The sequence below is a fragment of the Penaeus monodon genome, chromosome 40 (assembly GCF_015228065.2).
Source record: "Penaeus monodon isolate SGIC_2016 chromosome 40, NSTDA_Pmon_1, whole genome shotgun sequence".
In the NCBI taxonomy this organism is placed as follows: Eukaryota; Metazoa; Arthropoda; class Malacostraca; order Decapoda; family Penaeidae; genus Penaeus; species Penaeus monodon.
In genome coordinates, this window is record NC_051425.1 from 16,459,261 (window position 1) to 16,473,853 (window position 14,593).

General features: G+C 38.7%; 1 protein-coding gene across 1 annotated transcript in view; it reads right to left on the bottom strand.

The window, feature by feature from the left end:
- Positions 1-8,424: 8,424 nt before the first annotated feature.
- The window catches only part of LOC119598122 (tubulin--tyrosine ligase-like protein 12), a gene marked incomplete at its 5' end in the record, with an annotated part of 6,409 nt that continues 240 nt past the window's right edge, over positions 8,425-14,593 (bottom strand). The window contains 7 exon segments of the mRNA XM_037947750.1: positions 8,425-9,274; positions 11,145-11,253; positions 11,559-11,654; positions 11,815-11,934; positions 13,240-13,353; positions 13,585-13,696; positions 14,123-14,338. Of these exon segments, the coding sequence (XP_037803678.1) occupies positions 9,123-9,274; positions 11,145-11,253; positions 11,559-11,654; positions 11,815-11,934; positions 13,240-13,353; positions 13,585-13,696; positions 14,123-14,338 (919 nt within the window).

Consider the following 14,593-nt stretch of genomic DNA (forward strand, 5'->3'; position numbering starts at 1 on the left):
GAAAGCTGCTGAACTTTACATAGTATTCTAAGTTTTTTCTTATTTGAATTGATGAACAAAAAAGCGGCAGAAGGGATTTTTACATTTTACATTTTTTACTGTAAAAAAAAAAAAATCTTATTTAAAAAGTATTGGTGGTGAGTGTTTGTAAGAGTATATGCATACAGGTACATAGTTAAAGGCCACTGCTAGTACTTTGAGTCCTTAAAATTATCTCCCACTCATAAATGCTCTATACCTGAAGGTTCAGACAGCTCAGAGGATCCTGGAGCAAAGCCAGTGCAAATGGACACTGCAACTTGACAGTAAGCAAAGTGGAGCTTCAACAAAGGTGCACACACAGAACCAGGTTAGTTTACTAATCATCTTTCAAATGTTTACTTGTAAGCTGTGAATATGTGAATGTCTTCATTTGGAATAGACTGATTACTAGGGCACCTATCCCTCATTCGAACCAAACATCACACCATGAGACGATACATCAGGTTGTGATGATGAAAGTTTGTGGCTATTGAAACAATTTCTTATAGCTATTGCACCTTTAAAGGAGTATTGTGCCTCTGATAATGATGAGCCTAAAGTATATGGGTAGGGATGATTTAGAGAGTTATTTCTTTTCATTGAGGAGGCCTAAAAAAAAGGGTAATTGTGGTACTGCCTTTTGTGTATTCAAAATACAGTGATAGGGTGATGCTTAGGGGTGAACCTCCAGGTAAGGATTTTCTTGGTTCATAAGGCAATGTTTGTTGATTTCCAGAATGATTAACGGTTAAAACAAGTAAATGTGCTAGACATTATAGGTCATATAGCACTATGGTAAAAAGGATAAAATTGAGAGTATGATTATGATAAAATGCCAAAAGTTGTAGCGTGCTGTTGCATAGTATGGTAGTGAAAAGGGTAAAGAGGAAAGAGCAAATGGAATATGGCAGGGATTTGTAAAAGGGGAAGGGGGTTAAGGGTTTGGCTGGGTGGCCAAAATCCCAACATTCTGACATTGATGGGGAAGGGCGACCTGGTCAGACAGGGCAGGACACTTCACCAAGAACTTCATGGGGGAGGTCATGTCTACGGAAGCTTCTGAGAGGAATAGTGTATCATTGTACTGCCAGTGTGTCGTATTCGACAAGGCAGGTCTGGTACAAGTATTAAGGGAGGAGTGAGGTTGGGCAAGAATGAGTTTCCCAGTAAGGTCAGTCATATTGCATGAGCTTAAGACTTGGATGTAACTGTGACAAGGTGAAAGGAAATTTAGCCTACTTGTTTTGGGGGACATTGTTGGAAGAGGAGGGTGTTATCAGAGTTAAGGGTTGTAAGGGGAATTACAAGAATTGATCCCACTTGGTTGGGCCAAAAAGAGTACTCAAAAAGTTGCAGAGGTGGAAGCAGTAGCAAAACAAGGGGGGAGGAAAATGGTAGTACTACTGGGGATGATGATAATAGGGATAAATAGTAGTAATAAGGGGGGAGGGGGTAGACAGTGAAGAAGACTGTGCAGTAGATGAAGTGGAGGATGTTGGGAGAGAGGAAGGGTATATTCTGAAGGGTGAGTAAGGCCCCAGGTGTATGATTCAAAATGGACAAAAGTTGACAGCAAACACTGAAGAGGGGGTATTGGTATAAGTGATCAGAGCTGTGGTATAGTAGATGGTTGGCATCTACTATTTGGACTGGTCTATATCTCTTTATGGAGTAATTGTTATGGGTGTGAGTGCCCACAGGTATGACTGGGTGCTGAAGGTGGAGATCAACAGGGGAGCCAGCAGGTTCCCCAGTCGGCTAAGGACTGGGCAGTTCTTGTATTGGTGCTGCTGTTGTGATGGTCATCTGGAGAATCGGGGAATGCTGATCTCAGTTCTGGATTCTGCAGCTTAAGTACACATGCACTATGTAAGCGCACAGGGGATGAGGGGAGCCCACTGTCCAATGAGTGTGGACATGGCTGTGGACCTGGTGTGACTCAACCTGGGAAACTACGCTGAATTTCAGGTTGTGGGGTCATGCTGCTACAGTGGTCAAAGGTGAAGCTGGGGTTGGGAAACCAGAGAAATTAAATTTAGATGGCTAGTTGATGAAGGGACAAACATTAATGTCTCTAATATTTTTTACCCTAATAAGGGTAAAAAATATTCATTATTGGCTGTGGTGAGCCTAAAATAAATGGGCAAAGAAACAATCTACCCCTCCGGGTCTCCATAAGGGTTAGGGGCTAGGCAATTAACCAAGTGATTACCATGCCATTGGCTCCCAGTGGCCATTCAGGACTGAAACAAATCCAGACTTTCATCCCTTCAGCATGGCTCTCACACCTTAGGAAGTGGACAGAAAAAGGGGATGAAGAAGAGAAGGAAAAGGAAAGGGGAGAAGAGAAGACCATGCAAAATTAGTTGAGGCAAGGGCTGAGTTCCAAGGTAGGGATGATCCCCTACATTGAGCCTCAGTCTCGGTCTCCTAAGACCCTCCATGACAACAACAAACAAGGGGTTGTGGGGGAACCTTTGCATTAGGCTTGCAGATTCCAGTGTTGAATGGCTCAAAGCTTATGAGGGCAAAGAAGGGAGGTATAAGCAGGTTCTAGATTTGCCCTTGGTAGCTACTCGGAAATCAAGTCATATAGTTTTCAAACTGTTTGAACATATGCACATTCACATTTTTAGAGGGAAAAATGGTTAATGGTTAAGAGCAAAATAGATGTGCTAGACATCTAAGGTTGTGTAACACTGTAGGAAGGTACAGTAAAGGATAGTGAAGGGCAGTTGAGTTAGTAGTTAGTTGCTATATGTCAGCTATCTAAATTAATATTTAAAAGGTTAAAGATGAGTAAAGGAGTTGATGAGTGAATTGGTTAAGTTAGGGTTAGGAAAGGGGGATTAGATCAAATGAAGGATATGTATGAATCTGAGGAAAGAGAACAGGTTGTCAAAGCTGAAAGTGTGAGATTCTGTAAGGATGTCTGATAGGTTGGGAGGTCTGTGAAGGGAGGATAGGTGGGGGAAAGCAGAGGTACAGGCTGCACATCACAGCATGAACAGGACAACAGAAAGTTTGGAACTGAAAGAGGGACATAATGCATTGAACATAGGGATGGATCAAAATGTGACATCAGACAGGAGGATGTTAGACGGGTGTGGCCAATACGTAAGCAGGCGAGAGCTGTCTCCCAACATCTGTTCCAATGAAATGGAGCTGACCAGGAGATTGATAATTTTACAGTATGTAATTTATTAGTGTGGAGACTTGACCAGAGATTGCCATAAGGTATACAGGAAGGTCTTAGAGTGGGGTAATAATCGGTGGCTGGAATACATGAGAAACTGGAGAGGAGCGTAACGTGCCTAAGGCTAAGCAAAGACTGTAGTGGTGGATTGTATCAAGATGAGCAAGGAGGGAGGTTGAGACAGAGGAGTAGATATGGCAATCATAATAAGAGTGGAGAGGATTGAGGTAAAATGAAGATGGAGGAGAGTTTTGCAATCTGAGCCCCAGGATGTATGGGAACAGAGTTTTTAAGTTTCGGAAGCGGTGGTAAGCTTTTTCTTTAATGCAAAAGATACGGTCTTGCCAGGACAATATGGGGTCAAAAATAATGCCAAGGAATTCGCCAGAGGAATGGTATTGGAGTTGAGTGCCATATAAGAAGGGTATAGGTTGGGGACCGACATGTGTGTGAGAGAAAAGGATGGGGAAAGATTTGGAGACAGAAAAGAAGCCATGGTTAGTGGCCCAGGAAGATACTAATGATATTGCAGCTGAAGGAATTAGCGGAGATTTGGTATGGATGTGCCAGAGGCGAAGATGGTTAAATCAACCTATAGTGATGATCAGGTTCCTGTTGGTAAAACTGAGACAGTATTATTAACGGCAAGAAGGAATAAAGTGGTGCTGAGCACACTGCCTTGTGGGATGCCTTTGAACTAAAGAAAGGATGATGATGTGGAAGAGGCATTTTTGACCTGGAAAGTACGTTTGGAGAGGAAAGACTTCTTAAGTCTATGGAGGATAATTGTTGGAAAATATGGTACTGCAAGGGGGTCATCTGTACTTCGGGCATGGCGGAAACCAAACTGGGAAGGAGAAAGAAAATTGTGAAATTCAAGATACCACATTAAGCAGAAGTTAACCATTCGCTAGTTAGAGCAATGGGGCGGTAATCTTAAGGGAGGGTTTCATGAAGGGGAAGATGAGAGCTTCTCACCAATGAGAAGGAAAATTTCATGGCTTCCATATATGGTTGAAAATAGTAAGAATGATAGAGAAGATGGAAGGTGTTGGAGCATAAGGTAGTGAATACCGTCAGGGCCTTCATGAGTGTTGCAGCACAACTGTAAGGCAGCATTGAGTTCAAAGAAAGAAAAAGGAGCATTTTAGGACTCAGCAGAGGATAGGGTGATAATGGGGGTGTGTTTCCCAATGGTCTTATGAGAAGAGAAGTGTGGAGAATGGTGAGAACCACTACTGACCTGGCTGAAATAGTCACTAGTTCTTTGGCAACTTGGAGAGGATCCGAGATGAGAGTATCTTAAATATGGAGGATGGAAGCTGGATGGGGGGGGGGGGGGGTGCCTGATAGTTTATGGATCCTGCACCAAACATCTGAGATAGATGTAGATGTATTTGAGGAAACAATTTTGCCAGCTATTTGTTTTACTGCCCTGGATTGTATGATGAAGACAGGCAGAGGCTCTTTTAAAAGAGATAAGGGCTGATAGTTCATTACGGGTTCCTCTTTTGTAGTGGTAACTGATCCAGGCTGCACGTTTTAAGTGAAGCGCTTTGCAGCAATTGGAATTCCACCATGGAATTGGAGGTATAAGGTCTTGAGGTTCGAGGAATGGCTGTATAGGCAGCTCTTAGGACAGTAGTTGTGAAATATTGTATCATCTGAAATGTACAAGAAGGGGGATGGAGGGGTAGGAATAGTAGAAAGTGAAGTGAAAGTATGCCAGTCAGCTCTCTCAAAGTACCAGCATGGGTGGTTAGGAAGTGGTACATATGAAGTAGGAGAAGGGAGAACTGGAAAATGGTCACTATAGGTAAAGTGGTCTAGAACTGACCAATGGAAATCTAAATGGAGATAAGCGGAGCATAGAGAGAGAGGTCAATGCATGAAAAAGATTACGTGCGTATGTCAAAGTGTGTGGGGCAATCTAAATTAAGAATAGTCTCAGTTGAATGGAAAAACACTCTTCCGTGCTGATACATTGGAAGAAATACCCACAATACAAAACTAGATTTATTGAAAATAAGACTACAGTTTCAAAATCCACCCGGATTCCATCCTCAGACCTGAGGATAAAATCCAGGTGAATTTCGAAACTGTAGTCTCATTTTCAATATATCTAGTTATGTATTGTGGGTTTTTCTTCCATAGTGTCAGTTGTGGAGTGGAAGCATTCTAGGGATCGGCCACAGGAGTTGGTGATAGAATCACCCCAAAGAGTGTGGCAGCAGTTAAAATCACCAACTACGAGGAAAGGTGGTTGGAGTTGGGAAATTAGATTTTCAAAAGCAACAAGGTCAATGGGATGGGAAGGGGTGAAGTAGACTGAATAACTGCGATCCAACGGTGAAGAAAGATGTGAATAACTGTGCATGGGACAGGTGTTTGAAAGGGAGGTATCACATAAGGTGTTTTCTGATGGATAAGAATAGACAAGGGAGTGTGTAGAAGAGACGAAATGGTAGTTCGGAATTGGTAAAGGAAGATGTCTAAGAAAAGTCTCTTGGAAGCAGATAATGGATGGGTAACAAGATAGGATATGACGAAGGTCAGGTCTGTGAGAACAGAAACCGCATATATTGCAATGTAAGAGTTATTCTTTAGTTGATCTATGAGTGATTATGGTTACAGTGCGTGCTGGAGAATTTGAATTTGAAGGAGCTAGGGGGTGAGATAAGGAATGAGAGGGGGGAGGTGGTGTATCAGGAGACTGGTGTCTGAGGAGTAGAAGCAAAGGTAGGTGGAGGTGTGTGTGTGGTAGGTGAAGAAGGGGTGGAAAGGTGTTGGGCTATAGTAGAGATTGGAGTGTCTGGATTTAGAATGGCAAAAAAATCTGATTGAGGAAGTGGGGAAGTAAGATGTAGGAGGGATAGGTATAAGGGAGGGTGTAGGAACATCTTGGGAGGGAGGGGGAGGGGGAGGGGCAGAGAGAATGACTTTACTGGAGTAGGGAGTAAGAGAAAAACCTCATCAATGCGTTTCCTGTCTGGCTTCACATAGAGTGAGACCAAGTCTGAGTCTGACAGTTGCCACCTCAGACTCAAACTTGGAATTTATTGCAGCCCCTACAAAATACATTATGGGGAATGCCACAGTTGACACATGTGTGTGACTGTGCAGAGCAGTTATGACCAGGTTGGGCATATAGTAGGTATCAGGCTGTAGAACAGCAGTGTTTGGTAGGATGTCCAAAACACCCCAACAATTTTGACACTGATGGGGAGGAGGTTGATATGGTCGGACAGGGAGGGATGGGATTCTCCACCAATGTAAACATTAAAGGGAAATTCATGTCTATGGGAAGTAATTTTGGCAATGTTGGTGGGGTTCTTACAATGACCTTTAGTAAGAATGGAGCAGCACTGTACTGATATCACATCATAGTCCGAGTAGACGAGTAAGTCTTCTCCACAATCTGACCATTTTTTTTTTTTTTTTTATTGGGCAGTTTGCTGGGGAGATAGAGACAGTTCTGGTACAAGTATTGAGGGTTGGATGAGGTTCTGAAGGAATGGGATTACCAGAGAGATCAGTTGATAATGCTATAGGTCGGTTTTCAGATGTAACAGTGACGAGATGAGAATGATCGGGTTGGCTACTGAAAGAGACTTTGCCTACTTGTTTTTGGAGACATTGCTGGAAGAGAGTGTTGTCCGAGTAAGGAGCTGTGGGAGGATCATGAAAAATTGGTCAAAATTGAGTATTTAACATATTTGTAGAAATGGGGGTGGGGTGGTAGAAGGATAGGAACGAGTGGAAGAGGGAGTAGTGTTGTGGGAGGTATTATTATGGAGTGGTGGACAATAAGACGGTAAATTAGTAATAAGGGAGGCTGGGGTGATTGATGAAGAAGATTGTGGGGGTAGAGGGGATGAAGTTGAAAATGTTGGGAGAGTAGGAATGTCTCCTGGAGGAGTGTTGACTTGGGTGGATAATGTATTAGTAGACACCGAGGAGAGGGTAGTAGTTGCAGTGTTCAGAGTTGTGGTCAAAGAAGAGCCTGGGGTCAGGGAACCAGGAGAGTCCAGGGCTGAGGCCCAAGTCAGGGAAGATCCCCAGCATTGGGTCCCAGTTCTAGCCTCCTAGGCCCCCCCACAACAACTGAGCAACGGGTACTATATAGTTATAGTTTGAAAGGAAATTAAATGATCCAGTAAAATAAAGATTTTAATACTTTCTTACAATACAGAATGGCTAAATAATCAAAACATAAATAGCCACTGCACCAATAAGATGTAAACAAAAGAACATATCTATTATTACTAGTAATAAATTATCTCAATATGAGAGAAACTTAATACACACTCCTACATTTTTTCCTTTCCTTCAACAACATAATCTATCCACTCAAAACAATACAGGATGAGCTTTTTAGTAGTCATTGTAATCTATTGTGATTCTAAGTCAGCAGCCTTACGTGGCACTGTGGCTGAATGCAATATTCCTTGATACATTAAGGTGTCTCAACTTTTCTGTCTTTAATAACAAGAAGCCTCACAATCTACTTCTCATTACCACATACCTAACATGTCATTATCTAACATTCAGTATCTCTTTCTACAAGTGATTAATAATCTTGTATGAGGCTAACTCTCCTTTCCTTACACTTTCCTTTCTTTGTGCAAAAGGATGGTTAATTTTGACTGCTATTGTTAGTAAAGTTATCCTTTACCTATAACGTTCATCCTGTACTACATCATACATTTACATATATTTCAGCCTCTCCTAAGGCAAACAAAATATTCATTTCAATATAATGTAACAAAGGAATTTGACCATAATTATTAAACAATTCTGACATGTGATCAAACTTAATAGAAAAAAACAAAAAAATAAATAAAATAACCATTCATGGAAAATAGTTTGTTTCTTACATTATGTATCCTTTGACAACTCCTCTATTACCAATAACAAATTCATATTCCAGTGAATATATTGTCCTCTGCAACTGAGTTTAAAGGATGAAAACACTTTTTGTGATTGTTTCTATTATACATATCTAAGAATTACAGGCACTTCACTAAGCATTACACCACAATAACCTTATCAATACACAACCCACAAATACTGCTGTGTTATGAGATGTAATTAATAACCAGGATGACATGATTGTCCGCATGCATGGCTACAAAACACTAACTGACATATTTTGAGCTGCGAACATGTGATTTTATCGCAGATGTTAATTTCGTCTTTTGTTTATATTTCTAGGTGATATGAACAAACTTTTTTTTTTATCATGAGATATAACACACAAGAACAATTTTGTAAATTTGTTGAGAGCTATGGAATGTTTACGACATAACAAGGAAATTGTCATGGAAATGAGCATCTGCAATATATTCATACATCAAATAATATGTGCAGTGCAAAAGCCTCAAGTTTTTATTACACAACCTATAATAATGCACCAGCATGCTCTCAATTACACTCTATATCCATTAACTGGTAGAGTTCTATAATATGGTTTTATGCCTGAAATCAGGGATATGGCCATGCTCTTGGGGGACTTTGGTTCTGGTAACGTCCCAGAAAAAAACTCTGAGATTACTACACTGGAAATCTCTTTGTCCATTAAAAAAAAAAAATCACAATTTATGTCTTGTCATGTTCTATAGGTGTGCAATTTCTACCACAGTGAGGCCAGCAAGGCAAATTGACATGCAATATCCACCAAAATATTTCAAAATGTCAGGATTAATTATCCTAAAAAACATGAAGAGGAGTCTGTTTAATACTTTCAAGACCACCACTAAACACAAACAAAAAAAGTCATGCTAATACCATACATGATGTTCAAAGAATTACAGCTTTTGTGTTTACAAAGACAATTTCAACTTATGCAGAGAGAACCTAGTACATATCACAGAGTATGGCAAGGCATACAATGGTAGTCTGCAGTTTACTGAAGAACTGCAACATTATGACCATCTGTTTCATCACAAAACATGACGCTAAAAACATCATTGAAGAATTCAGGATAATATTCACAAGCCCTTTTGCAATCTGAGTTGAAATTGACTTCCAGAATCAGTGGCTGCATGGTTTTCTGACCTGTAAAATAAAATTTGTAATTAGAAAGGCTGAACATACTCAAGATGAAAAGGAGAGGACACAGAAAAAGTAAGACTTTTCTAAGCCTGGCAATTACCTCTAACTTGGGAAACTTTGACAAACCATCACAAGCACTTTTATATGGCATTTTCATTTTTCTTATATATTACATTTACCTATCTTATCTTTATCATTACATTTACCTTTAATGCAAAACTTTTAACTAACAGATATCTTTATGCCATCACATGTAAACAATTTGAACATTTTACTTCCCCCTGTTATTACCAAAAGGGCAAAGCCAGGATTTTAAAAGAGGTGGAAATGAGTTAGGTTTCCAGAGGTTTCCATGAAAGATGCGACACTCTTTTTAGGCAATAATTTAGCATTGTTTGCCAGTGACTTTATTAAGTTACTGGTGACTCTTCAACACTGAGTACTAAATTAACATTCACACATGGCAGTATACAATCCCCCTATGTAATTCTCTCTAAGTTATTTCTTCAACATTAAGTATCAACTCAATGACTGTCTATTGTAGCTTTTTGTAGTTTTTTTTTTCTTTTCTAATACTATTGATATTAATTTTCTTATTATTACTACTGATATTACTATACAGTTACTAAAACACTGATAAAAAAAAAAAAAAAAAATGTAAAAAAAAAAAAACTAATTTGAAATCAAGGAAAAGGCTTAAAGCGGTTAGATAGGTAGGGCCAATATTTGACCCTATGCCACAAGAGCATTCCTTCAAAATTCAATTCATTTATTTATAAATTTGAGTCATAAAATGGTAGAAAAACTTCAGAAATTAAATTAAGAGGAAAGATTTCAATTCAATAGCAGTAAATGTCTTAATTCATCAGTTAATCAGCAAAATATACATTTTTGCCACGTCTGTTTTGAAAGTATAAAAACATATTAGATATGTTTTTCATTATGAAAAATATTCCTCTATTTTTGCTATGTAGAAAAATGTCTTGGAAGGGATCAGATTCATTTAACACAGTTTGGATTAGTCACAAAAAAATATATTTCATGAATTATTATTTGCCGAATTTCAATTAACAGAGCAAACCTTCAAAGGACATTTGTCCTTCTTGTTCTTGGGCCTAGAATTATAATTCAAAAATTAAAGTGAACATGACATGTATTTTTGTCATCTGCTATCATTATGTTAAATGGCAGGATACATTTCTCTTACTTCATTCTCCCTATGTCACTATCACCACCTTTTCTTCTCTTTATCACCCTTCCTTTTTTTCATATCATCAGCCCTATTGGCTCTCCTTTATTTTCATTTACTTTCATCCTTCTTTCCTTCACATCCCAACACAAAAAATAACTGCAGAAACAAAGGCCACAATTCCAGGTGGCATCTGCATACGCCAAAACAACGGAGCTGCTCTCTGTTACAATACAGACATGGCATTTTATGCTGGAAATTCTCAAACTGCAGCATTCCAAAATCATCTTACACTTCTGCTTTTCTGTTCTGTGCAAGCCCCTGGATATTAATTCCAGCAGAGCAGCAAATATACAGATTATTCCCCAGTGCCACTGTTTTTTTTTCCATCTTAATTTTCCTCTCTTCAAACTCATGCCCCCTTTCAAAAGAAGAAGAAGAAGAAGACGAGAAGAGAAGAGAAGAGAGGAGGGAGAGGAGAGGAGAGGAGAGGAGAGGAGAGGAGAAGAGAAGAGAAGAGAAGAGAAGAGAAGAGAAGAGAAGAGAAGAGAAGAGAAGAGAAGAGAAGAGAAGAGAAGAGAAGAGAAGAGAAGAGAAAAGAGAAGAGAAGAGAAAAAAAAAGGAAAGAAAAGAAAAGAAAAAGAAAGAAAATAACAAAAAGGAAAAAGCTATTGGAAAACTTACCATCCTTCTCCACCCACTCCAGCATGATGTCAAACCCATAGAAGCCTTTGCACTGAGCATTCTGTGGGATGCCGCCAGGAGCATCTTGAGAGGTGGCTGCCTTGAAAACCTGTGAATTATTGATTACCTTTAGATAAGAAAAAAACTGAGAAAGGGAAAATAAAAAGTGAATATGTTATAATTAACAAAAACAATATAAATTAGACCAGCTTTGGACAAATTATACCTTTATAATTCCAAAATCAAGATGGGAAAAAATGACAAGACAATATGCAATCTGTTACAACTTTACTGTCAAGAAACATCTAACTTGAAATAATGAATCAAATATTAAAATAATATCATATAATAGTAATTCACAACAAGTATGGGTTTTAAATCATGAATGGACTGATAAATATTAGAGAAATTTACCTGAAGAAATATGTCAAACAATTTTTTCTCTGTAATTTTCCATGGATGTTCAGGATTCTGGGCATTAAATTTAGCGATGAAGTCGTGACAGTACATCTAGGCATGCAAAGAATAAAAACACATAAATCAATCAAATGCTTTTAAACCTAAGAAATTATATATATTATCTTCATTAAGTTTATTCATAATATAGATACCCCCCCTTACACACTCACACTCACTCTCACTCTCAGAAGCATACATTAGGCATACATACCTGCAGAAGATATGCATCATTATAATTGTTAACTGTAAAATGCTTTTGAGTATCATCCAACTCATTCAATTCAAACTGCTTGTTGGCAAATCTAATCCAGAAGCGTTTGTACACAGCAACCTGGAAGAAGTACAAAATTTATTACGATGATCCTAAATGGAGTAGCAGTGGTGGACAACCAGTTATCCAGTAAAATGCACTTTGTAACACATATTTCACAAAGATTTATAACAAAAAATTTCCGGTTCTGCCACAATGACCTTGTACTACTGTTTGCTGGTGCAGTCTGCTTTTGTACATTGCTATAAATAACCTGCTGAAATTTAGCATCAGCCATGGCTAATGTGAATTCAGAAAAGAACGAATATGAATGAAGAAGTATCTCCTTCACATCATTATACAAACCTGCAGCATTGAGTGGGTGGAGGAGAAAGCAATGAAATAAATGAGAAAGATCTAGTTGATAAAATCTTTATTGATGGAATAATTGAATTTTGTAGTGAACTGGTTAACTGCAGTGGAGTCAAAGAAGTGCCGGGTAGGGGCAATGTGCACATGGGGGAGCCAGGAGAACCTGAGGGGTAGGACTACAGTGATCATGAGGGAAAGGCACTGCAAGCTGGTGAGTTACAGTGGAGTGGCCACATGTATGACAATCTTCAGTTTCTTATCTTCTCTCCTTTTTTTTTCTCTATGAATTTTGTTAGATGTTTATATCTCTGATGCATTTACAATACTGGTTTTGCAAAAATGCCAAATGCTTGCCCAATTCTAGGAGCTGGGCACAGGGTCAGTATAACACTATGCCCACCTTCTCAGGCATGGGCCCGTGACATTCCTGTGCTTGTCATGGTTTTAATCAACAATTAAAGATTTGTTTTATTATACAAGCAGTGACTTCAAATGCACTAGGTCTTGTTTAGTGTAACCGATTTTCCAACATCAATAATTATTAGGAATCTGGCACCCTGCAGATCCTAACAATGCTAGAAAATTTAATGTCAACCTGTTATACACTATCTTTAAACTCTAACAGTATCAGACCTCATATCTATTATTATACCTTGAACAATAGCAAACAATAGCATTCCTTAACACCTACTTTGTGTAAAACTAACACATTTTCCTTAAGCTTAAATGTTTTATCATTATTATTATTATTATTATTATTATTATTATTATTATTAACACGATACTGGGTGCATGTATACATACAAGTCCTCGGATAATTTATTTAATAGAGAACATAATCACATTTTGTTGACATGACTTGGTTATTTGTCATCCAACACTTGGCCCTGATTTGCCATGACATGATTACATTTCATCCTTCCAGTCAATGTCTCTTCACACATATGTCTTTTTGTTTCATCTCCCCATCTTTCTCATCAATCCTGACACAAACCTTCTTCTGAAAAAACTTACCTTTAGCGGTTTCACATTCAGCAGCATCACAATGTAACGGACATCAAACTTGACATCACAGTTGATGTCATCTCTGTGGAACAGGACAGGGTTTGATATGTACTTCTGAGCAATCTGTAAAATGATAAGTGGGGAAAAATGATTAAAAAGGTCTACCATAAGCTTGGTGTACCTGAAGCATTAGTAGAAACTGGGATGAATAACTTAAATACTTCTGACAATCAAATACAGTGAATATCAATAGCCACCATAAAGCAAGGCAAACAGTGATTAGATTTAAAACTCTGAAGGTAACCTTATAAGGAAATGAATATCAAATAAATATAAATACTAATAACTACCAACCTTTGGGCCAGTGGCAGGCAACCGAACAATGTGGTTTATATTATTGGTGATGGTGTGGTCCAGGCCTCGTGCTAGGTTCCAGGGTTTAATAATCCAGTGGTTGTCCTCTCCCCTGTGAATGAAGCCATTTCAGGTCAACCAAATTGCCCTCCTGAAATTAAGTTTCAGCATTTCTTATCCATACAAAAGTTAATCCCTTTCTGCCGGGCCACGCCTATACCCGTCATCACGCTGGGTATGGCTACAGGTGTCACGACTCACTAGAGCAAGTCGTGCAGAAAATTCTGGGCCAAATGGCAAGACAGTTGCCAGAAATCACTGGAGTCAGTGACAGTGAGAGATTTCTGATACCGTCATTGAGGGGTTAAAAAAAAAAAAGGTAAAAGTCTGACTTCCAAGTATTGTCATAGTTTCTTCATATTCACATTTGGTTATCATGTTTATCATATAAAAACACTTTGGGGAATCTAAACCTGTATAAAAGTTTCATATACCAATTAATTTAACTTACCATCCCCCTCAATCTTTTAAAACTTACCTCTTTTCTCTCCTTTGAAAAAGCGAAACAAACTTCACTATCTCCCTTTTTAAACAATAAGTTACAGGCAGCCAAGAGGGTCCACTTGTTTCCTTCTCATCACACTTTTCTTGGTCTGCAGCCCTTCTGCACACAATGGCCAGGAGGTCCTTTACAGTTATCAAGTGCTCACAGGGGAACTGGTTTACTCGACGGTGTGGTTTTTCCCGAAGACCTCTGGAACCATAAGGTGTCTTTAGCTAAAGGGGATTTTGTTATGGCAGTGCTAATATCAAAAGCCTTGAAAAAAGTATAACAATACTTAAGGACTCATCTAGGTTATATAAAAAGGAGACTGATCTTTATATACATTATAGATTTTACATACAACATTTATGGGATAGATTTCCTGCAGTGAAAATTATATATATTGATTTATCATACATGCTGACCGCAAATAACCATTTACGTCACCCTATTCCTATACCATTT